This window comes from Archocentrus centrarchus, chromosome 8, assembly GCF_007364275.1.
Source record: "Archocentrus centrarchus isolate MPI-CPG fArcCen1 chromosome 8, fArcCen1, whole genome shotgun sequence".
Taxonomy (NCBI): Eukaryota; Metazoa; Chordata; class Actinopteri; order Cichliformes; family Cichlidae; genus Archocentrus; species Archocentrus centrarchus.
The window spans coordinates 14,574,642-14,600,031 of record NC_044353.1 but is presented as its reverse complement, the minus strand read 5'-3'; the positions used below and the strand labels follow the sequence as shown (position 1 = coordinate 14,600,031).

At 36.9% G+C, this 25,390-nt stretch overlaps 1 protein-coding gene and 2 gene segments (V, D, J or C); 1 reads left to right on the top strand and 2 right to left on the bottom strand.

Moving 5' to 3' along the window:
• Positions 1–5,141: 5,141 nt before the first annotated feature.
• LOC115784396 (immunoglobulin heavy variable 3-33-like) lies at positions 5,142–5,660 on the bottom strand. The segment is given in 2 exon segments: positions 5,142–5,476; positions 5,588–5,660. Coding segments are annotated over 2 exon segments (381 nt in total).
• A 2,262-nt stretch (positions 5,661–7,922) lies between these two features.
• Positions 7,923–9,320, bottom strand: LOC115784395 (immunoglobulin heavy variable 3-33-like). The segment is given in 2 exon segments: positions 7,923–8,251; positions 9,299–9,320. Coding segments are annotated over 2 exon segments (351 nt in total).
• A 10,398-nt stretch (positions 9,321–19,718) lies between these two features.
• cabp5b (calcium binding protein 5b) lies at positions 19,719–24,758 on the top strand. The gene is made up of 6 exons (XM_030736719.1): positions 19,719–19,910; positions 21,059–21,089; positions 21,181–21,324; positions 21,473–21,582; positions 21,755–21,902; positions 22,420–24,758. The coding sequence occupies exons 1-6, from the start codon at positions 19,731–19,733 to the stop codon at positions 22,446–22,448; spliced, it is 642 nt and encodes a 213-aa protein (XP_030592579.1). The 5' UTR covers positions 19,719–19,730; the 3' UTR covers positions 22,449–24,758.
• The last annotated feature ends 632 nt before the right edge of the window (positions 24,759–25,390 follow it).

Below are 25,390 nucleotides of genomic sequence, written 5' to 3'. Positions count from 1 at the left end.
AATGTAAATGGTTTCCTCAGTGTACAAAAAAAAAAAAAAGTGCAACTTTAATCCCTTATATTCAAGAAAATATAGAAATGTCTCCAGCATATATCCATAACAGGGCAACTCACACCAAAGTAATGTAAACAGATGAGCAGCACATTAAAACTAAACTTGTTTCATTTTCATTTGATTTAATATGAAATTGAATTAAAATAGAATTAAATGTATGGCTAAATGTTTTTAAAAATACATGCTCTATGGAGCTTTATATATTCTCTATTTCTTAAGTTATACAGCTAATCTAGTTTTAAAGTTCTGATTTTATATTATCTAGGATTTATCTTATAGTTATTTCTTTTTGTTGTGAATTTCATCAAATTCTGTCACAGACTGGGCGTGTCAGGGATGTAGTGTCCATCAGAAATCTTTCTTCCACTGTCTTTGAATAAAATTATAATATTTCACTGTCTCTTTTTTTTTTCATACTGTAGGTCTACTGATGTGTTGTGTTACTGGGATTCTGGCACAGCGACACATCAATGTCTACAGACTGTACAGAAGATGAACTGATAGGCGCTTCTCTTCTACTGCTGCCTCTGACAGCATCATATCAAGGCCTTATATCAGCCTGTGATGCATGCTTTGCATACTGATGGATACTGACAGATTATTATGTCACTAATAGTTAGAATTTGGAAATGTGTTTTCATGTATTTTTGTCCTATAAAACAGTAATGAGAAATTTGTAGGATGGTGTTTTCATTCCTCCATAAAATTCAGAAAAGATGAAAACATTTGCACACTTCTTACACCATCTGAATTATATATCAAAATTAATTACACTCAGTCTAAGCTGAACGAAATGTGTTGCAGATCCTTGCACTTTTGTTGTTTCTGTCACAGTGTTATTGAACAGCAGTTCACTTCTGTGAATGTGAATTGTAGAAAGTATTTTCTTGTACAGCATTTCTTCTTCTTGTGTCACTGTGGTTCTTCAGCACAATAATAATCAGCATCGCAGTTGTCAAGCTGCTCATCTACAGGTATATATAGTGTTATTATTAGTAGTATTAAGGTTAATCTTGTTTGTTGATTTTATATATATTCCTTTCTTAATAGTGTGAATTATTATATCTTATTTATATTTATAATAACTGCGGCTGCTGTTACACCCAAATTTCCCCTCTGTGGGACAATAAAGGCTGTTTCTTCTTCTTCTTCTTCTTCTTCTACACCTGCTTTCTGCTTTCTCTGGAGATGGTAAACCGGCCTCTGACTGAGAGTAGTAGATATTACTGCTTCCATCCTCGAGCCAAGCAATCCATTCCAGTCCTTTTCCAGCAGCCTGTCTGATCCAAGCAGCATGAATATCACTACCGAATCCTGAGTATGTGCAGGTCAGTCTGCGGGATTCTCCAGGCCTTTTAACCAGTGTTTGACTTTAAGTTCCTATAAAAAAATGGTTCATTAGTATAATCACATTTTCTTTATACAGTTTTATCGGTCCAACAAAAATGTATGTCATTATCAGCAAAGAAACAAAGGAGAAACAGGAAAATTACTAAATAAAAAGGTCTGATCATTATAAAAGTCAGCTGTCATTGTCCAGTCTTCAGTGTGTGTTAGGTTGAGTATTTGTTATTTGTGCTGCAACACATATGAACACAATGAACATGTCAGTTTTGCATTGACTCCTCCTCCTTGTGAAAAAAGTACTATTTCACAAAGCAAAAACCTGAAAACCTTAAATGTTTTCACCATTATTCTGTGATTTAATTGTGTTCTTTTTCTTTTGAAAGCAAAAGAGAATTTTCAAATGTTTAAACTTAATAGTGTAGCAAGACACTCTTGATATGCTGCGAGCCAGTTGTCTTCAGTGTGAAAGATCTAAAGTCCAACAGTATACACAGTGATTAGCACAAGGTATTCAGCTGGTGGGCAGAATGATGCATTTGGCAGCTTAATATTCCCCTTTATGAGCTTACATGTCACATGTTTTACACGTGTTCTCTAACCACTAATTAATTTACTCTCAGACAATTCAGACAAATCATTAATACTTAATAGTACTTCATTTTATTATATTAATTTATCCTTCTGAAGCTTTAAACTCTGTTATTGTTTAGTTTTGTATATTTGCAAATCTATCATATGCTCTGTTATTGATGCATATATATTTTATAGCACTTCAATAAAAATGTCATTAAATGTGTGTACTGCTATATAATTTTTAGACTGAATGTTGACAAACTGTCATGCAGATTAAATAATCAGTCTGAAAAATCAGAAATAATTCCAAAATGTTTCCACATTCAATAAATAAAGTGCATGCAAGACTTCTCATCAAACCAGTATAAAGTCATCAGTGGTCTTAGAGCTCCTCCTCTGGTGGCTTCATCTTACAGGCACTGTTGAGGTTTTTGTTCAGATCTCCTAATGGTTTGTGTTACTGTGGCATCTGGCACAGTAATACACAGCAGTGTCTTCAGGCTGCATGTTCTGTCCATTTAAAGTCACTGTGTTGCTTGAAGTGTCTAATTTAATGCTGAACTTGTTCTTCAGTGAGTCTTTATAGTAAGAGTTCCACTTATCTTTCATCCCAATCCATTCCAGTCCTTCCCCTGTAGGCTGTCTGATCCAAGCTGTGTAGGAGCTAAGAGAGTAAGAAACCTGACAGGTGATGGTCAGACGTTGACCTGGCTGTACAGTCACAGAGGCTGGCTGTGTCAGCTGTTCACAGTTTACACCTGTGGAACAAAACGTGTTGATTGTAATTGTAAAAAACAGTAACAGTCAGTGTGTTGTGATCATCAGTGTCTCTGTCTTAGTGAGACTCACTGGATCCAGCAGCCAGCAGCAGCGGTAGCAATATATGATATGATATTTTGTGCATAGTATACTGTGGCTTCCATGACTACCAGATCTAAATGTAACTGTAATCCTGTGGGAGATTCACAACTTTGACTGACATTAACTGAATGAAAAGAAGGGGTTTATGCTGTATAACATGCAGTCTATGAAAATGAAAGAAATTCTGTGTTAAACATCTCTTTTCAGAGGTTATGTGTCTTGTTTAATTTTGGAGGCTGTAAAGTCTCAGCAGTGACAGATGAAGAACAAAATAGAGTTTATATGTTTTGAGAATCTGCCAAGCAGCATTGTACTGTGATATCTGGATTCATTTCCTAGTAAGTTATATATAAGATACATATTCTTCATAATGACTTCTAGAATCACTTGTGTTTTTGTGTTAATGAGTTGAACATCATAGTTTTGATCACCTACTGTCCCCTGTAGGTTCTTATGTTTTGTCTTTCTCATTACTTAAACCACTGTGTGCCTTTGGTGCAATAATACACAACAGAGTCCTCTGGCTTTAAATTGGAAAGTCTTAGAGATGTCATACTGTTGCTGTTGTCTCTGATTTCTACACATCCTCCCACACTGCTTGCATAAGTATTACTACTGGAATCAGAGAAACCTCTCCCTATCCATTCCAATGCTTTTCCTGGTTGTTGTCTTATCCAGTGCATAGTACAGCAGGTAAATGCGAAGCCAGATCCCCGACAGGACAGACTGAGAGTCTCCCCAGGCCTTTTCACTACTAGACTGGTGGGAATGGACTCCATGCTCTGACCTGTAACACCTGATGAGATAAAAAGAGAGTCCAGTCAGAATTTTCTGGTATCAGTGACTGACCATCAGTCAATGCGTCCTCGTAAAAGATGAAACAGTAAGAAGCAAAAGAACTCACAGGGAAGCAAAATAGTAACCACCAGCAGCATCAATGTGTTTGTCATCCTGAGTCTACAGATTATCCACTGCTGCATGATGATCAACACAATTACAAGATGAGTCAGCAGGACAGAAGTACACTGCACACTCTGAAGATTTGCATCAGGATATTACCGAGGGGGCATGGCTCTTATGCAGGGATCCCATCTAATTTAACCTCATACCTGACTTTCAATCTATGTGCAGCATTAAAAAAAATCAGATATTTTGAAAAAGGGCATTTTGAAATAGAAATAAAATAACACACTCTACCTCACAGATAGAACTTGTTTAGACTTTATAAGCTATAATATGAAAACAAAGTAGACCCCAAAAAATTCAACAGTATCTCAATTTCCGTTTTCCATAAAAAACATCATGAAAATATAAGAAATGCATCATTTTTTGTTTTTATTTATGTTTAGTAGCATTGATAAACTGCTGTTTTGGAACTGACTAATTGACCATCAGTCCACCATATTTTATTTTAAAAAAAGGCAAGAGCTGAGATCCTGGATGCTTTGAAGTTCCACAAACTATTGTGGGACACATTTCTCTTTTTTTTTGTATGTTAAAATAAGAATATTTATCATGTGGAATATCATTAATTTGAAATAATTATGAACTGGCATTATATAATTTTTTTCCCCAAGTCAATCATTTAACCTGTCAGTTACAAATACAACTACAACTTATTGCACTCATAATTTTGTTTTCTAGGTTATTGTGCCACAAACATGCACCTGCTGTTGCTTCACAATTCAGTCTAAGGGTAACGGCTCTTGCAACAATAAGATTTTTTTTCATGATCAATATTTTGTAATGTAATATTTTAGAATTAAATTTCTGTCATTTCTTTCTTTCCTCTTTGTCCATAGGGCTGCCCGTTTCTGATTTGGCACTCCCAACCTGCAGTGTTTATTTTTGTGTTTGTTGTCTCTTTAATTTCTGTTCTTCTTTCTTTGCTGCCATCCTTGAATCTGGGTCTCCCAGAGGTTTCAAGGGAACTTTTCCTCCCCACTGTCGGTGTAACATTGTTAGGTCTTTACCTGACAGTAAACATAGATAATTTTTGTTATAAAGGAATTATACATAAATAAAAATGAATGAAATGGAATGTCACATAAATTAGGACAAAAGGTTTCATGCTGATGGCAGCCAACCCAGGATTCAATTGATTATATTTTACTAATATTTAATTGGCATTTTATTACAACTAGAATAAGACTCTTATTTATATTGCATATACCCCAATTTTCAGTATTATGCAAAGTGCATATAAGACATTGCTTATTGTACTGAAATCATCAGTGGTCTTAGAGCTCCTCCTCTGGTGGATTTATGTAACAAATGTTCAGCCACTGAGAGGTTTTTGTTCAGGTCTAGTGATGGTTTGTGCTACTGTGGGGTCTGGCACAGTAATACACAGCCGAGTCCTCTGGCTTTAGGTTGGACAGTCTCAGATACACCATGCTGTTGCTGTTGTCTCTGGTAATTTCTATACGTCCTTCCACACTGTTGGCATAAATAGTTTTACTGGCATCATACCAAATAACTCCCATCCATTCTAGTGTTTTTCCTGCAGGCTGCCTGATCCAGTGCATTCCATAGCTGCCAAAAGTGAAACCAGATCCTCTACAGGAAAGACTGAGGGTTTCCTGTGGCTTTTTTATCACTGGAGTGGAGGGAATGGACTCCATAGCCTGTCCATTCAGACCTGCCAAAGAACCAGTGAGATGCGTGAAGGACTGGGAGAAAAGAGTCACCTAATAAATTAATTGAAATAAAAAAATAATAATTTAGTCAGTTATAAAATGAAGCAACTTACAGGGCAGGCAGAGCACCATCACGAGAGCAGACAGTCTGACCATCATTTTGAAGATGAAGGTGTGAAAGCAGTACTTTGAGAGGACAGCCAGTCAGTAACAGAACCTAAGTATGCTATCTAGATTTCAATAGGGAGGGGCTAAAAAAAACATTCAAATGCACCTAAAAAATAAAAAAGAAATGTTGCATCTAATTTTATGCAATTTTTTTGTTTGTTTGTTTCTTTTTTGTTTTGTGTTTGTTCATCAGCATTGGTTTTACTCATAAACTTGCTTTTGTAATTTCTAAGCTTTGAACATTTTGGTTTCCTTAATATTAATGGCACTATTTCTCCTGATGGGCAGAAACATGCTGTGGTGAAGTGAGGTGGGCTGCAAAAATTAAACTTATACGTTGATCAGAGAAGCTGACAACAATGGGGTTGTGCTTGAAAATGAGACATAGTACACACACACATACACACAAAAAGACAAGAACACATTTATGACAAAGCATAACTGTGAGTTCGGCCCCATATTAGCTTCTGTTGAGTTGAAAAAATGCTGGGACACAGAAGTGAAGTTAAATAATATAATTAACATAAATGTTTCTGCTTAATGATTTATCCATGTATTCATTGTCTTCACTGCTTTTCTAACTTGGGGGTCATAAAGCACGAGGCAAGGTACGCCCTGGGTCAGTAACCAGTCTGTCACAGGGATTTATTTTATATTAATAATTCATAAATAAAATGCAATCAAACTCAGTGTCACAAAAATTAGACTAACAGAATGATCATTTATGATTTATGCTTATTCTATCCAACTTTTTATGACTCATTCCACTACATCCTGCTGATATTTAAGTAGTATCTCATCTCAATGCCATTTATTTCTTCTATATAATTCTTATATTTCTACATAATATTCTTACATTTTCAAGATTATATTAAGTACGTACAAGCCTTTTTCTTATGGTGCTGATGTGAAATGATCAGTGGTCTGAGGGCGCCTCCTCTGATGGCTTTATGTTACAAGTGTTCAGACACTGAGGAGTTTTTGTTCAGGTCTCTTGATGGTTTGTGTTACTGTGGGTGGTTCTCTGGCACAGTAATACACAGCAGAGTCTGCAGGCTGCACATTCTGCCCAATCAGAGTCACAGTCCTGCTGGAAGAGTCTATGTCGATACTGAACTTGTTCTTCAGTGAATCTTTGTACCGTGTGTTGTGTCCAACATGTACACTACCAATGCACTCCATTTCTTTTCCTGCCGTTTGTCTGATCCAAAATGTTCGAGCGCTGCTAAGAGAATAAGAGACCTGACAGGTGATGGTGAGACGCTGACCTGGCTGCACAGTCACTGAGGCTGGCTGTGTCAGCTGTTCACAATTCACACCTGTGGAGGAAAACATGGGGAATATTGAAACAGTAAGAGTCAGTGTGCTGTGATCATACTGTGAGTGTATCTGCCTCAGTGAGACTCACAGGATCCAGCAGCCAGCAGCACCAGCAGAGCCACAGAGATCATGTTGGTAGTGAGGGTGATCTGAAAGGAGCTTCTCTTCTTCTGCTGTAACTGGCACCATGATTTCAAGTCTTTATAGCAGACTGTCAGGAAGTCCACTTTGCATATAGAGAAGAACTATGAGAGGTCTGTCACAAGTGGCTACAGCTTAAAATTGTGCTAGTAAAAAGGTGCATGTTATTTAAACCAGGAAAAAAAAATGGTTCACAAATTAAACTCTTATACTTGGTGATTGCACAATTTGGAGAATTTCCCCATAAATTTTGATTCAGGATTTGTTAAGTGCTTCTCTCTTACTCTGTCTCTGATTAAGTGACATATCTGACATGTCTTTCATCTTTTTTAAAAAATGGTTTCACCATTACATTCACCACACCACGTCAACAACATTCATCAGTGCAATGTAGTGTAAGTGCAGTTGGGTTCTTTAACCATCATACTTGTCTTTTTCAGAGGTCAAAGAGGTCAAACTTACACTAACTAATTTTTGAAAACATCAAGGATTATGATAATATATATTATTTACATGATGTTTTGTGCTCATCTCAAAACAACAGAAAATATTTATTTTCATGTGCATCTTAATTAAATGTGTTTTTGTATTCTTATAAAGGTGCTTAAATGTTTATGTGCATAATTTTTCCACATTATTTTTTATTATTATCATAACATGTTTTTAGGTACAGTACATTTCATAAATATGCATTGACAGTTGATAGAATCACAGGTGTTATTGTGGCAGTGAGATGTACATCATGTTTCTGATCATCTGCTGCCCCCTAAAGGTTCTTCTGAAACTGTAATGCTGCAGGTTTTTGTAAAGTCTCTCTCATTACTTAAACCACTGTGCATTTTTGGCACAGTAATACACAGCAGAGTCCTCTGGCTTTAGGTTAGAAAGTCTCAGATACACCATGCTGTTGCTGTTGTCTCTGGTGATTTCTATACGTCCTTCCACACTGCTGACATAAGCAGTTCTACTTGCATCATTCCAAATAGTCCCAATCCATTCTAGTGCTTTTCCTGCAGGCTGCCTGATCCAGTGCATTCCAAAGGTGCCAAAAGTGAAACCAGATCCTCTACAGGACAGACTGAGGGCTTCCTGAGGGTTTTTCAGCACTGGAGTGGAGGGAATGGACTCCAGACCCTGACCACTTAAACCTGCCAAAGGGCCAGAAGTCAGACATCAGTGAAAATCATTTCAAACAAATTTATAGCAATGAAAAATTAAATTAGTGTATCATAACATGAAGCAATTTACAGGGCAGACAGAGCACTGCCATCAGAACAGACAGTGTGAGCATCATCATGAAAGTGAAGGTGTGAAGGAAGTGCTTTGAAAGGACAGCCCGTCAGTGAGAGGACTTAAGTATGGTATCTAGATTTCACTAGGGAGGGGCTAAAATATCTGTTTCAAATATTATTCAAATGCATACTAAAATAAAATATTGCATTGAATTCATTCCTTTTTTTTTCTTCCTTAGTTTTGCTTCCAAAACATGGATTCACTTGCTGCAGGATATTTGTGTTTGTAACTGCTAAACTCTGCAACCTTGTTGATTTTCTTTCTCTCTTTTCAGACAAGCCGACACACACTCACACACAAACAGAGAGAGAGAGAGAGAGAGAGAGAGAAACACACACTTTTTACGAATGCATAAGGTTTGCAGCCTTATTTTATCTTTTGTTATTTGATATTATGTCGGAAGAAGAAAAGTGAATTAAAGAATTAAATAACTATCCTTTTCTTGAAATACCAATTTTTAATTGTTTGTTATGTCAGAAATAATTAATAGAATCTAAGGATGAGTTGGCAGCAACAGCAAGTAGTGGGACACTTGCTATTTCTTCACACTTCAGTACAAGCATGTGTGATGGCCGCTGGGTGTGCCTTAGTTTCTTGGTGCCTATGTTTTATCTTAATCCGCTAACTGGTGGGTGGAACTGACCCAATTTCAGATGCAGCACATCTGAGCAGGTCAGTTTCAGGTGCATTATAAAGCAGCCCCGCCTGTCTCCTCAACTCTTCATGGATGCTGCTTGGCTGACAAAGCGTTTGGTTTGTGGCACATTCCCATCTGTGGCATGCATTCTTATATACTGACAACCCATACACACTATTTTTTTTTTGGTTTCTCAATTTCATTTCATTAAAATGAGCCACAGGCTTCCAAGCCTATGTGTGGTCTCCTTCCTCTTGTCACATACTTGGAGCTGGGTTGCGAACCATGATGTCCCTTTGGACACCACACTTTTTTTTCAGCTTGCCATGAATCTGCAATTTAATTTTTTTATGATTAGTATTTGATGAAATTTCTTGACAGAATTTTGGAAAATTATATAATAAATGCTTAACTTTTTCCATGCACATTTCATCACTTTTCTTTTGCTCCAGCACTGGAATAAAAGCCCTAAAAGACGGTAGTATCTGAGCTATGATACCTCTGTATCCATTACAAATATGGCCAATAACCCGACAAATGCGCACCGGATCTTTGACGGCTAAGTAAACAGACAAGATTGGACCCTGAAAAATCCAAACTCTGAATGAAAATCCGTTATATATCTGGATAATATCCATTTAAACATCTGTGAAGGATCAGATCTTCCCATATTCTCTCCGGAAACATTACAGATCACTGGCAGATCCATATCTGCCATGGATCATTCCAGAGCGTCTTGGGTCTTTCTGGATACAAGCCCTTTTTGTCCAGTGCAGAGCTGCATGTTTCAGTTTAGGATTCTTTTAGTGTGTGTTCGCTCTTACACTGACTCTGGTGAAGCGGTCTGTCTAAAACCTTTCTTGTAAGCCACACTTCAAACATTTTAGTTTCACCATGAGATTCACCACTTTATTTTATATGTTTGATCTCATTTTAATGTGATAAGCCCCAGTGATAGATACACCAATAGGACTGTCTTTTATGTGTTATTGCTTCCTCCATTTAGGCTCAGTTCAGTTTTATGCTTGAAGGCGCACATTTATGTAAAATAAAAATTTCCCTCAAGTGTGTTAAACATAAAGTAACAAGCCTGTTTTGAAAAAGTAAGGAGGAGAAAGTACAGATATTTGTGTAAAAATGTAGGGAGGAAAAGTAAAAATACTCATGTAAAGTGCACCTGAATATTCTCCTTAATTACAGTAATGAAGTATTTGTACTTTGTTGCTTCCATCTCTCTACATACAGCAGTGTATCCATAATTATAGAGATTCAGAAAGGATTCAAATCTGCTCATTTTTTCCATGCTTCATTATCTTTATTAGGAGTTAATGTTTATATTTTGGCCCTAAATGTTACATGTTTAGAGAGGCAGACATACACAAACCAAATACTGAAAGAGGCCAAATGTGTTCTGTGAAGAAAATGTTGAATGTTGAATCACTGCAATATCTGCAAGCAGAACTACAGAAAAACTTTTGGAATTAATGGTTTGTGTTATTGTGAGTCTGTGGCAGAAGTACATCCAACACATGTGATACAAATCCATCCCAGTCCTTTTTCCTGCATGCTGTCTGATCCAAGCTGTGCAGTAGCCACAAGAATAAAAACACCTGACTGACCTGACTGCACAGTCACAGAGGCTGGCTGTGTAATGTGTTCAGTACTCAGTGTGCTGTGATCATACTGTCAGTGTATCTACCTCAGTTAGACTCACAGGATCCAGCAGCAGCAGAGCTACAAAGTTTCTTTTGAAGGTGATCTGATAGGAGCTTCTCTTCTAATGCTGCAACATACAGGATGAGGTCAAGTCTTTACAGAAGATGGCTAAGAAGCTTACTTTGCATGGAAAATTACACTGATTTAAAAACAAGCCTTTCATGGCACAAGTACTTTGAAACTTTGAATAGTATTTTAAATTGGCTCTGTCTAAATGACTAAATTATTGGTTTGTTCAAAATAGTGAAACATTTCAGGTAGAGTTCCCTTTCTTTGCTGGTGCAGCTGCATTTCAGAAAGTAAAATGCAGCTGCACCAGTCAGTTATATGTCAGTTCTTGTGGTCTTTATTGCGTTTGTATTGTTTTTAGACCTGGCTGTCAGAGATGTTGAATATATGGCCATATTTTTTATCTTTATAACGCTCATCATATTCATTCACAATATTTAAATGGATAGGTAAATACTAATAGTACTTACTTAACCCAGGAGACCGAGACATCTGCAGCCCCCAAAGTAAAAATTAGCAACTAACAATTAACAATTTAACAACATGCAGCATGGTGGCACAGTGATGACAAAAAAATGGATGGATGAATTCAGTAGTGTAGTGTTTCAAGTACAGGCATGTTTTCCAACAACAACAGATGCACGTAAATAAAACATAATCAAAACAGGAAGACCTCAGCTTTCACTCTGTGTGTAAAAGCATGACATGCTTGTCATAATATCTTAAATTATCGATCCCCTGCTTCCTTCATTTGTTGATTGCAGGAATAAGTTGCCTCTCTGATTACTTAAACCACTGTGGGAGTGTCTGGCACAGTAATACACAGCAGAGTCTTCTGCCTTTAGGTTGGACAGTCTCAGATGCACCGCTGTTGTCTTAGGTAATTACTATACGTCCTTGCACACTGCTGGCATAAAAGGTTTTACTTGCATCATACAAAATAACTCCAATCCATTCTAGTGCTTTTCCAACAGGCTGTCTGATCCAGTGCATTCCATAGTTGCCAAAAGTGAAACCAGATCCTCTACAGGAAAGACTGAGGGTTTCCTGGGGCTGTTTCAACACTGGAGTGGAGGGAATGGACTCTAGAGCCTGACTATTCAAACCTAGTGAACAACCAGAAGTAAAACAAGATCAGTGAAAGTCAAAGAGAAATGTTTAATACATTTAAAAGCATAGAAAATGCCGTTAGAGTGTTGTAAAATTAGGCAACTTACAGGGCAGACGGAGCACTGTCATCAGAACAGATGACATCATCTGAGATCATCTGTTCTGATGTCACCTGTCATCTGGTATTTGAAAATGAGTGTAGAGGCAGTGCTGTGACAGAGTAGCCAGTCAGTAAGAAGACATAAGTGTGGCATCTGGATTTTACTAGGGATGGGCTAAAATATCTGTGTCAGATATTCAAATGCACTTCAAAATCTTTACCCTACAATCTAAAGTACACTGACATGACTTTGCTGTTGAAATAATGATATATGGATAAAACTGAGTGTAAAATGAATGTTACAGAAAGCAGGACAACAGAAAAATATTTTATGATATTCTGATAGCCAGCTTATTAGGATACTTTGCTGTTGTCATGGTGTAATCATTATTTAATGTTCTTCTGATAACCATTTGTAATGGCTGAGCTAATGGATGCAAAAATAAGCATTACAAAAGTCAACGACTCTCTTCCTGCTACAGCCACACCCTCCTCGTGCCTTTATCTCCTCTGCACAACAGTTTAAACATCTAGATGTGGCAGATTCAAGCAAAGGAATATTAGACACACCTGTGGAGCAAAACATTTATATGTACCCTTGTTTTGATTATTTTTTGTCATTAATTATTATATTTATTTATATAAAAGTGCTCTAGATTCTGTAAATATGCATTCACAGATGGTAGGATCGCAGGAGTTATTTTATCACTGAGTTGAAAATCTTATTTTTGATCATCTACTGCCCCCTGTAGGTTATTGTGCAACTGTATAGCTGAAGGTTTTTGTAAAGCCTCTCTCGTTACTTAAACCACTGTGTTCTCTGGCGCAGTAATACACAGCAGAGTCCTCTGGCTTTAAGTTGGACAGTCTCAGATATGTCATACTGTTGCTGTCATCTCTACTAATTTCTACACGTCCTCTCAAACTGCTTGCATAACTGTTACTACTGGAAGCTGACCAGCCAATGCCAATCCATTCCAGTGCTTTTCCTGGTTGTTGTCTTATCCAGTTCATAGTACAGCAGGTAAATGTGAAACCAGATCCCCGACAGGACAGACTAAGAGTCTCCCCAGGCCTTTTCACTACAGGACTGGCTGGAATCGACTCCATGCTCTGACCTGTAACACCTGATCAGATGTAAAGAGAAAACAGTTAACTCAGTGAGACAGACATCTGCAAAGTTTTCTGGTATCAATGACTGACCATCAGTCAGTGTTTCCTGGTAAATGTTGAAACAGTAAGAAGCAGAAGCACTCACAGGGAAGCAAAAAAGCAACCAGCAGCAGAGTCAGTGTGTTTGTCATTGTGAGTCTGCAGATTCTTCACTGCTGCTTCAATGATTGACCTAAAGTACAAGATGAGTCAACAGCACAGAAGTACACTGCACACTCTGAAGATTTGCATCAGGATATCTTGTAGAGGGAGTGGTTCTTGTGCTGGCACCTCTCATAATTTAATCTCATTTTGCCTTCATTTTGTGCTGTAGCTGATTTTCCTTCTATGTAAAACATCCAAAATTATATGTTTATTGTTACTTCAACGTAATTTTTGAACCATAAAGGTGATATGTATGTATGTTTGTGTGCATACATTAGATGCATTATATCCCATACTGCATCTTGTGCATTTTTTTGTGGATTCAGCGGGACTTACACAATATGCTATTCATGAGGATAATGACAGGTTCACATGCTCGCGCGCGCGCGCGCGCACACACACACACACACACACACACACACACACACACACACACACACACACACACACACACACACACACACACACACACACACACCTCTATTTTCTCCTCACTATCTGCCTAAGGATCTCCTCCTTTCTTCCTTTCCTCCACTTTAACACTTCTTGCAGTTCCACTTCTCTATCTGTCAGACTAGTTTATTGTTTCCAGCCACACTTTCAGTAGCAGATGAATGTCTGAGCAAAAACACAGCAAACAATCTCCTCTTTGTCCTCTTTCTGCATGTACTTTTCTGCAGGTATCTCTGGTTGAAGGGTTGCATGTTTCTGATCTGGTCCCCGCCAATATGTTGAATGTTTGTTTTATCTTTATCTTCTTCCTTTCTGTCACCCCACCTGGTCACTTCAGATAGCCTGCTTAAGCCTGATTCATGAAGTACATTGTACAGCATGACTTTTTATTGTTTAATGCTAATGACAGCTTACCCATGATTCATTTAAATATGCTGCTGTGTACTGCTATTTAAGGGACATCTTCGGTGTTATTGCATGTAAACCATATGGCATACAGAGTACTGTTATCAGGACAGACAGTCTGAGCATCATTTTGAAAGTGAAGGTGTGACAGAAGTGCTTTGAGAGGGCAGTAAAAGGATATAAATATGGCATCTGGGTTTTACTAGAGAGGGGCTAAAATATTTGTCAGATATTCACATTCATCTCAAAATCTTTACCCTGCAATCTAAAGTACATTAAGATTTTTTATTGTAAAATAGTGATATAGAAATAACACTGAATTAAATTGAATGTCACAGAAAACAGTAAAACAAAAGAAGATTTTATTTTATGCTGATAGCCAGCTTATTTGCTTTTATGAAGGTGTAATCGTTATTTAATGTACTTTTTGCTAACCATTTGTAATGGCTGAGCAAATGGATGCATAAATAACCATTAAAAAGTCAATGACTGTCTTCCTGCTCCGGCCACACCCTCCACGTAACATCACCTGCCTTTATCTCCTGTGCACACCAGTTCCAGTCTCCAGATGTGGCAGACTCAAGCAAAGGAATATAAGACACACCTGTGGACATTTATCCGTGGTCATAAACATTTTTTCATTAATTACTACATTTATTTACAAAGAAGTACTCTGGATTCTATAAATATGTGTTCTCAGATGGTAGGATCACAGGCGTTTTTGTGTCAGTGAGTTGAGCACCATATTTTTGATCATCTGCTGCCCCCTGTAGGTTTTTATGAAACTGTATAGCTGAAGGTTTTTGTAAAGCCTCTCTCATTACTTAAACCATTGTGTTCTCTCTGGCGCAGTAATACACAGCAGAATCCTCTGGCTTTAAGTTGGACAGTCTCAGATAAACCATGCTGCTGCTGTCATCTCTACTGATTTCTATACGTCCTGTAAGACTGCTCACATATCTGTTATTACTGGAAGGTCTGTGGCCAACTCCTATCCATTCCAGTGCTTTTCCTGGTTGTTGTCTTATCCAGTGCATAGCACAGCAGGTAAATTCTGAGCCAGATCCTCTGCATGAGAGACTGAGAGTCTCCCCAGGCCTTTTCACTACAGGACTGGATGGAATGGACTCCAAACTCTGACCTGTAACACCTGATGGAATGAAAAAGGAGAAGAGCCAGTGAGACAGGCATCTGCAAAATGTTCTGGTATCACTGACTGATCATCAATCAATGTTTCCTGGTAAAGGATGAAACACTGAGCAGCAGAAGCACTCACAGGGAAGCAGAAAAGCAACCAGTAGCAGAGTCAGTGTGTTCGTCATCCTGAGCCAGGAGAATGTCCACTGCTGCTCCATTGATTAACACAAAGTACAAGCTGAGTCAACAGCACAGAAGTACACTGCACAAAGTGCAGATTTGCATCAGGATGTTATGAAGAAGGAATGGCTTTTATGTTGGCATCTCTTATTGTTTAATCTAATTCTGTCTTCATTTTGTAATATAGCAAGATTTCCCTCTATGTACAACGTCCAAAAGTATTGTATGGATGTCTTGGAAAAAGACACCTTTTTTTAAATATTTATTTTAACTTTAACACCCTTTTTTTTAACCAGAAAGGTGATCCACTTCACAGCTAGTAGTGTGACTGTAAATGGCTTATTCAGTAATCAGAGAATAAATATATTGTGAGACCACTAAAGCAAAACTTAGTTGTTAATTTTAGGTGAAAAATTTTTTTATGTGAAAAATAACTAACTAATATAAATTCATAATCTAACTATGAGTAGTCAACAACAGTGGCTACCTGTCAATGTGACTCTTCATACTTAAGTATAAGCATGGCATCCTTTTGAACAAAAGACTGATGGGGTATTGTCAAGATCAGAGGTTTTCTGAAAATCTTGTACTTGCAAAGGATTTGTGCCACCTAATGATTCTACTGCTGGGATGCTGAGGGGTGACAATGGCAGCCTGCAGTAGTTTTTCAGTTTGCCATCAACCTGCAAGGCTTTTTTTTTTATAATCAATAGTTTATGAACTTTCTTGACAGAATTTTGGAAAATCAGGTTACAAATCCTTGACTTTTCTCTAGCTTGTCCATTCTCCTCTCTGTCCATGTACAGGTGTCTCTTGCTCCAGGGCTGCATGTTTCTGATCCAGCTCTACCAACCGGCTAAATGTTTATGTCTGTTGACTCTTTAGCTTCCTTTTCCTCTCTTTGCTTTTTGCTCACCCCACCCAGTAATGGCAGATAACTGCCCTCTCTGACCCTGGTTCTGCTGAAGGTTTCATCCTGTCATTGGGAAACAAAATTAACAATCAAATCAAGTTTGCCAGGTGTCTTTAAATTGATGCTTTGCCCCAGTCCTTTGGAAATTATCCTACTACCATCATCTTTGTTATTTGAGGAGATTTCAGTGTAGGATTCTTTTAGTGACTTGTCCTCTGTTATACTGACTATCGTGAAATAATTTATCTAAAACACCTTTTTTGTAAACCATGCTTCAAACATTGTAGTTTCACCATCAGGTTCACCAAGCATACACACATCAACAACATTCATCAATGCAAAATTAAAGTAGCAGAGTGTAAGTGCAGTCAGATTCAGTTTAGTTCTGTTTAGGAACAAGACCCCCTGTAGGTTTTTGTGCAACTATATGGCTGAAGGGGGATTTTTTTAAGCTTCTCTCATTACTTAAACCACTGTGTTTCACTCTCTGGCAGTAATAGGCAGCAAAATTCATCTGGCTTTAAGTTGGAAAGTCTCAGATATCTCATTACACCTGAGGAGATGAAAAAGGAGAGGAGAGCCAGAACTAAATGTTCTGATATCACTGACTGACTATCAGTTAATGTTCCCTGGTAAATGATGAAACAGTGAGAAGCAGAAGCACTCACAGGGAAGCAGAAAAGCAACCAGCAGCAGAGTCAGTGTGTTTGTCATTCTGAATCTGGAGATTCTCCACTCAGCAGGACAGAAGTACACTGCACACACTGCAGATTTGCATCAGGATTTGGAGGTGGATTCTTGCTATGAGATGACAGTTCAAGCCACTGCACCTAAAGTGACTTTTTTAAGCAAAAGGCAAAAAGTGATGCTCAACAAACAGTAGGAGACTGTGAGACTGAGACGTAAAGTACACTGTTGTGGAGCACATTTCTTTTTTTATTAGTATGAGGTTTTGTTCTCTTTTTTTTTAACCTTTTTTAATTTTTGTCCAACTTAAAAGGCCTGTTTTTATGTCCATCCTTCCACAAAATTAATAAATAAACATGGTCAAAACATGGACCATGGTCAAAGATGTTTCTCATTTCTCATTTTACAAAATTTGAGACAGAAGCAACAAATCACTCAAGCATCTCACACTCAATGAACTTAACAGTATGAAAAAAACATCTCTGAGAGGCTGAGTCAGAGTACAGGTGTGGAGGAGCAAAGAATTTGAAACATACTGTAGTAAGGCTGTTTGCACTAAAAAAGGAAGTTTAAATGATTTGAAAATGGTTGTATATTTTTAATTTACATTTTATACAGTGACAACTTCTTTGGAAACATAGTTGTATTATTTGTGATTCCAATCCTGACAGACCACTGCAGGTGCTTATTTGACTGGTTTTTAATCACTCCTTCCTAATCTGCACAGGAACATGTTTGTTTCAAAATCACATTTGCACATTGTGTCTGTTTCATTTCAGTTTCACAACCTGCTGATGTTTTAACACAGACACACAGTCATACACAAAGCATTTCTGTCATCCATCATTAGTCAAGCAACTACATTGATTAAAACTGGCCATAAAAGAAAAGTAAAAGAAAACATACATTTTTACACACCACATTTCTAGAATTTGTCTCCTACAGAATGAAAAAGAGCATTAATATTTTGGATTTGTTAGAGTTTGTCGGTGCTTATCTTTATGAGGCTGTTTGCATACAGTGTATTCACCACTCCAGGCCCGGACACCTGCTGACATTCAAATGTGCGCAATGAAATGTGTGTCTTGTTTCAACAAAGTTTATTTGTAGTGTTGATGGTTTCAAAACAGTTTTGCATGTACAGCTGTGGTCCCAGAGGTAGATGAGGGCAGAGAGTTTCTAAAGCTCTGCATGTTTACAAAAACAAGGAAACTGGAAACCTTCAAAGTTTAACTGATAACAGAAGCTCACAGTATGACCTCACTATCACTACTTTTTTGTTTTGTGTTACCCAACAACAAAATCCTTCAAAAGCTGTCACTGCTTAGTACACTTGGCATTGTAACTGTACCACAGTATTATTTATCTCAAAGTGCTTTACATTACAAACCATATTCGCGTGCGCGCACACACACACACACACACACACACACACACACACACACACACACACATTTATGCAGGGCTTTTAATCTAGATGCACCATTTTCTCTGTCACACATACACACTTCCACTGGGAAGGAGCAGTGAATGCTTTACTAAAGGAAAACATCCGGCCAACAGCAGGACAGAAATATCCAGTTTACTGTCTGGATATCTGCACTGGGATCTTAAAAGGGAGGGGCTGAAATGTCTGTATCGATAAATACTAATGCAACTAAAGGAATTTCAGCTCTGGATTATTGTAGGAACTTTATCTTACAATATAAAGCACCTTGAGGCAATTGTTATTGTAAGTTGGCGCCATATAAATAGAATTGAACTGAACTGAATTTAATTTAATGCTGTTTTTTCCAGAACCGCTTCCACTAACATGCTCACTTTACTGCCGCACTTTCCAAAAGAACTGGAATTCTGACCAGTTTCCCCCACATCCAGCCTGTCCTGAGGATGAATAAGGAGCAAAAGAATCAACCCACTGAAGACAAACAACCCTGTGTATTTTGATAATGTCAGGAGAAACACTAGAAAAAAATCTTTGTTCAAAATTATTGTTGTTTGGCACCCAACTGACTCACAGCGTGAGGATGATGTAACCAAAATTAATATTCATTTTATTAATGATTTTTACAAAAGACATGACATAACCAAAATAAGAATCTACTGTATGTGGTGAACACAGTTATTCTGTTATATGTTACACATATATGTGTGTTATATACTGTATCACATATAATTTTAAATACATTGTCTGATTCCTGAGCTAATTGCCATGATCTAATATTATATGATATTTAATAATATGATATCTACGAGTTAAGACTCAAGAATATGATGCAGATTTACTTTACTACACACATCATATAATGTTGCCAAAGCATTGTTTTTTATGGTCATATAACAGGCCAATTTTCTACTCCCATAAAAAAAATCATGTCACAGTCATTCATTGCTTTTGCTGAATACTTGCATCATGTAGAGAATATGACAAATCCCTTGCATTTACAAATAAAGCAATTCTTCGATTGTTACATACAGTATGTAATTATTAAAGATTATAGATTAAAAAAAAACTGATGCTACAAATTTAAAAGCTTTTTTTATGCAAACACTAACATTTGACCATGATTGTGAAGTTGTGCACATGCACAGCATTTAAGCCTATCTTTCTTTTCCAGAGCAAAGCGGCAGACATAATCCATATGAGACATCCCTCGTCTCGTCTGGCGTATGCAGACCACAGCTGATTTCCACAGTTTATACACACACGTGCTCTCACTCACTCGCACTAATAACAGAAGGAAATTTAAGAAATTCACTAACACAAGCAGCCCAGGGAACTTGACTGAATCTGGCATCATGAGTCTTCAACAGCCCTGCATCTTTCTCAGAGGAGGAAAGAGGAGAGATGTGAGTAAATATGGTTTCATGATTTAGTATTGTTCAGTTTGTTATTGTGACTTTATATCAGTTTTGTCATGGTCATGATGCATGTCTTTATCTTAAATTTCTGAGTTTGTCAGAAATGTAAGAATATTCATTAATTTTTTCACTGTCAACAGAAATGCTTTTTTTCCCCTTTAACAGTCCTTCTGTTCTCATAGAAATTCTAACGTCATATCATTTTAAACTAGTTCCATTCTGTAGTGGAGCTAAGGTCATCTTTTTACCTGGTACTTTACCGGGATCAGTTACATTGAATACATTGTCTCTAATTTCATAGAATTAAAGCACCTTTTGCATAAATTAAGCAAATGTAGGTTAGGTTATATTCTATACGGGCTCATATTAATATTTCAACTGTTAATAATATTTGATTTGATCTACTCAGCTGCAGCTGTCAGCTGAAAAACATTTCATGCAAAGATTTAACAGATGACACAGATTCATGTTGGCTTAAATATGTGCATATTAACACATTTTAAAACATATACCATTCAGGAATACAGCAAGCAAATGTTAGAAAAACATACTGAACAAATGTTTGTTTGTTTGTTTGTTTTCCTCTGGAATCTCCTGCACAGCTGTTTAAGAGATTTTCAATTTGTAAATTAACAGACTTGTTTACTTTAGTATATGATGTTATGGAACTGTTGTTATGGATGTTATGGATGGAACTGATGTTATGGAAAATAATTATCTTGCCTCTTTTTACTTTACAATATTCTATTGCAATAAATTTTTAAATAAGTTAAATCTACAGTTTTCAGTTGTACAGACTCGCATATCTCAAAGGCATTGAATGAGAACAGTTTCAGCAACTGTGTTATGGGTGTGCTTATTGCACAGGGAACTTAGTTTTCTTCTACACTATATGATTATATATTTATATGCAGAGCTTAAGGAGCCTTGCAGAAATACACAGTGTGCACGACTGTTTCTATGACCCTGCTTTCAGAAAGCAGCATTTTTTACCCCGGGGATGAGAGTGTGTTGCGTGATTTGGTAACATCTGTCTAAGAACAACAGATGAAAAGTGCTTCATGGAGGACAATGTTTGTGGTGCTACTAAAGCATTACTAACATCAGTTCATATTTGTATTTATGTTGTTTTGCAGTCAAGAGCACTCACACATGATGAGATAGAAGGTAATTATTTGTTATGCTTTCATATTTGCATTTAAAAAGGGTGTATAATTCCTTACATTTCTCATGTTTCCTCAAATTGTATGCTCTGCAGAGTTACGTGATGCTTTTGTAGAGTTTGATAAGGACAAGGATGGTTTAATAAGCTGTAAAGACTTGGGGAACTTGATGAGGACCATGGGTTACATGCCAACTGAAATGGAGCTGATAGAACTGAGCCAAAACATCAACATGAACTGTGAGTAATGTGAAACCAAAGTAACTAAAACCTACGCTTTATTAACTAATGAAAATCAGTTCTAACCAGCGCATTTTACGAAAACTAATGTGGACAAATATAACAGAGACACTAAAAGACAGTCTTTTGAAATCATGTCTCATTGCAGTGGGGGGAAGGGTGGACTTTGATGATTTCGTGGACCTAATGACTCCCAAGCTTCTGGATGAAACTGCAGGAATGATTGGGATGAAGGAACTCAAAGATGCTTTCAAAGAGGTAAACACACCTTTAAGGCTCTTTGTGGTCTTTGGCCCCCCATGGTGGACAGTGCATGAACTTACCATAAAAAACTTGGAGTTAAAATCTGGCAAAACAGTGTGAACTTCTTGCAGCCGAAATCCAAATTTTTTTTGTATAAAAGTTGATTTCTTCTCACCCCTTTCTGCAGTTTGATTTAGATGGTGATGGTTCGATCACTTCTGATGAGATGAAACATGCTATGATGAAGTTATTGGGCAAACACACCAGCACAAATGAAATTGATGCAGTGGTCAAAGAGGCGGACAACAACGGCGATGGAACAGTTGACTTTGAAGGTAAGATACAAATCAAGACATAAACACATGCAGACAACAAAAAAAAAAAATCTGTCTACAGCAACATTCTATTTTATTTCGTGTTGCCTCACATAACAGCAGTGATGTGAGAGACAGGAAAGTTTAAGAAAGTAATCAACATAAATAAAATGTAAATTCAATTCAATTCAATTTCATTTACATAGCGCCAATTCACAACAACACTCTCCTCAAGATACTGGAGGCTAAAGACACTCCAATATCAGAAAGAAAAGAAAAGAAAGCTAGTTTCACCTGTGCTTTTGTTGTTGTGACAAGTCTATCCTCAATATTTGTCTTCCTATTATTGTGACAGTCCTCAGTAGAAAAAAATGGACATTTGTTTAAACAGTTTGGTTTTACCCATATTTCAATCTTGTGGGTGTAATCTATAATGTTGCTGTAAAACTGTAAGGCTTGAATAGGAGGATGAATAAATAGCTTTTCTACAAAGCTACAAGAAAATAGCTCATCAACATTGTGTTGATCTTCTTCACAGAGTTTGTGAAAATGATGTCAAAGAAATGAGAACAAAAGAATGAAGAGAGGAGCGGATGCATTTTTAATAAGCTTTCTATTGTTGTTATTTTATTTCTGGTAATGGGTACCCATGTAACTACTACTGTAGATACCGTGGCACTCCTGATTTTTTTTTTATTATTATTATTATTGGTTAAAATTTGAATGTTAGCTCTAGAGAGCCAGACCTGGTTTTGTATGTTTGTCATTTGTTGCATTTCTTAATGACTTTTCCAAGTTAAGAATGATTGACTGTAACTGTGTCATTGTTAGATGTTTTAAAGAATTTGTAATTATGTTTCCAATACAAAAAAGTAGCAAGTCTACAGAATTTTAAATGAATCTATGATGTGGAAATACTTGGTTTGCTGCACTGCAGACTCACCTTAGACAACTAAAATCAAACCCAGTGAATTTTACAGTCTTTGCTGGATTACAGGAGTTCTCACCTACATGTTCAGCTGAACTGGTGACCCTTGCTGTGAAAATAAAATAAAATATTGTATTCAACCAAGAAAGGAGACTGTAATTTATATAAAATTATAGACAGCCTTTGATTTCCAGTTTAGTTTGACTTAGCAGTGGAGTTGACATCAAGGACTGAACACATTGACTTTCTTCACATCTGCTGCTACTCACCAGACTGTATGTGTAGTCTAAATGGTGCTGGGCCCTTATTTGGATTATACATCACAGATTACCCTTGTTTCTGTGCTGCTTTGTGAGATGTGATATATTTAAATCATATAAGATGATTATGATAGAGATGGGAAAGAAAGAAGAATTAAAAGAATAAAGGTGTAGGATTACAATAGCAGTCAGGATTAAAAAAAAATACTAGCACCATCATACTAACAATGTGGATGTGTTATTGTTAGGTGTTTAAATGGCACTGTTTCAATGTATTTTTTTTTTCCTTGCCCTGACATCTTCACATGAATGTCAGAAAATTTTTTAATAATCATCATTTTCCATGAGTAAATGAACACAATTGATAATATGGGTAAAAATGTGTTATTCACGGAATAACATGATGAATATGTATTATTTATGGATGCTGTTCAAATTTTATCCCTATATTTTATGTTTTGTTCTATGTTTGTCTCTCCACTGTCCGCTTGGGAGCTCAGTCAGGCTCAGCTGTGCACGTTGTTTTGGGAGAAAGAAGAACAGGACACAGATGTTACTCTGGGGTGGGTGATATTTTGGCTTTATTGACAGACAAACTTGAAGTGGTTTTCTCTGTGATCAGGAACAACTAGGCTGCCTGATATAGCAAACAGATCATATTCTCATGATGTTATTTTACCCCAGACTGCATGTTGTGGAAAGCCTGAGGATCTTTTGTCTTAGGCAGGTCAGCTGTTGCATCCCACTTTTCTTTCTGCTGGGATGGCTTAAGTGAGAAGGAAACCATAAAGTTGGAACTGTAATTTAATTCTCCAACTTTTCTCTTTAACAATTTGAGTCCAGAATGCAAAAGCTGTAATAAACCTCTGAAAGATGACTGTTTCCTTGGAATTCAATTTAATACTGAAATTAATAATAGATCAATAATAGACCAAGCAGATTATTTCCAGTTGAATACTAATGACTGATGTAATGTCTAAACAGCAGATTGCCAGTGATAGTAAACAGAGATTTATTTTTTAACCACTTTCCACATTTGTGATCTTTCACTTTAGGGAAATCCCTCTATAGTTGCTAATTCTGTTGCATAACAGAAGAACAGCATGTAAGTTGCTGCGTGTGACAACGGCTATTTTTGTCTTTCAGATAAACGTGATAATTTAACCATTGCATGTATCACATGCGATGGTTAAATTTGTACCGACTAATATCAAGGCTGGTAATGAAAAATTATGTGTTATAAAATTGTTATAGTTGCAGAAAAATGTTTAATTAGCCTTTTTTATTAATACTGGCCAATAATAATACAATATGCCATTACCGGCATGCAAATATCTCTGGAATATAGGTTTGGCTTCATTTTAAAATATTTGACTGCATATCCCTTAATTCTGAAAACAAATTACTTGTTTGCTCACTTTTAAATTGTTATACTATTTGCTAATGAATCTGAAAGCTTCATTATTCCTTCCTGTCACATCTCACACAGCTTGAAGAGTAAATGTCCCCTGCTGAATGAATCATTGTCATATAACTACGTTTAAACAGTCTCAGGAATAATCTGTCTCTTTGGGATGGATTAGTTCAGTTGCTGTAATCCTCATCATGGGACCCTCAGAGGAACAGATGGCAGATAAGACAAAATCACCACACTAATTCTCATCTACTGGCCAAAAAAAAAAAAAAAAAGGGAACCAAAAAAGAGCTGCATGACCTCAATGAATGGGAATGTGTCTCAACATGATGTTTTGAATTAAAAGGCAGATAAATTCAAATGTTCTCTGTGATATGTTTTAGAGTGCAAACCTGCCTCTTTTTTTTTTATATTATTAACTTATCATGCTCTCCTAAATAATTATTTTTCCTTAAATAATTACATTTTGATGTATATACAGGAGTTGAGAAGTCTTTTTTTAAGGATAAATACTCATTTATGACTCATTAAATTGTGGAAAGTTTGTTAAATGTGCAACTAACAAAACTCACTCTTCCAGTATGCATCAACAAATATATACTCTCACCATTCACTTTATTAGGTACACCTGTTCCATTAGCACACGTGTCCATTCAACCAATACCATGGCAGCAATTAATGCATTTAGGCATGTAGATGTGATCATGAAGACCTCATGAATTTCAAATGAATTTAAATGTGATGTTGGTGCTACATGGGCTGGTCTGAGTGTTTCAGAATCTGCTGATCTGCTGGGATTTTTCCCACACAAACACCAAAAAAAGAGAGAGAATACCAGTGAGCACCAGTTCTCTGGGCAAAAATGCCTTGTTGATGCCTGAGGTCAGAGGAGAATAACTGCTCTGAG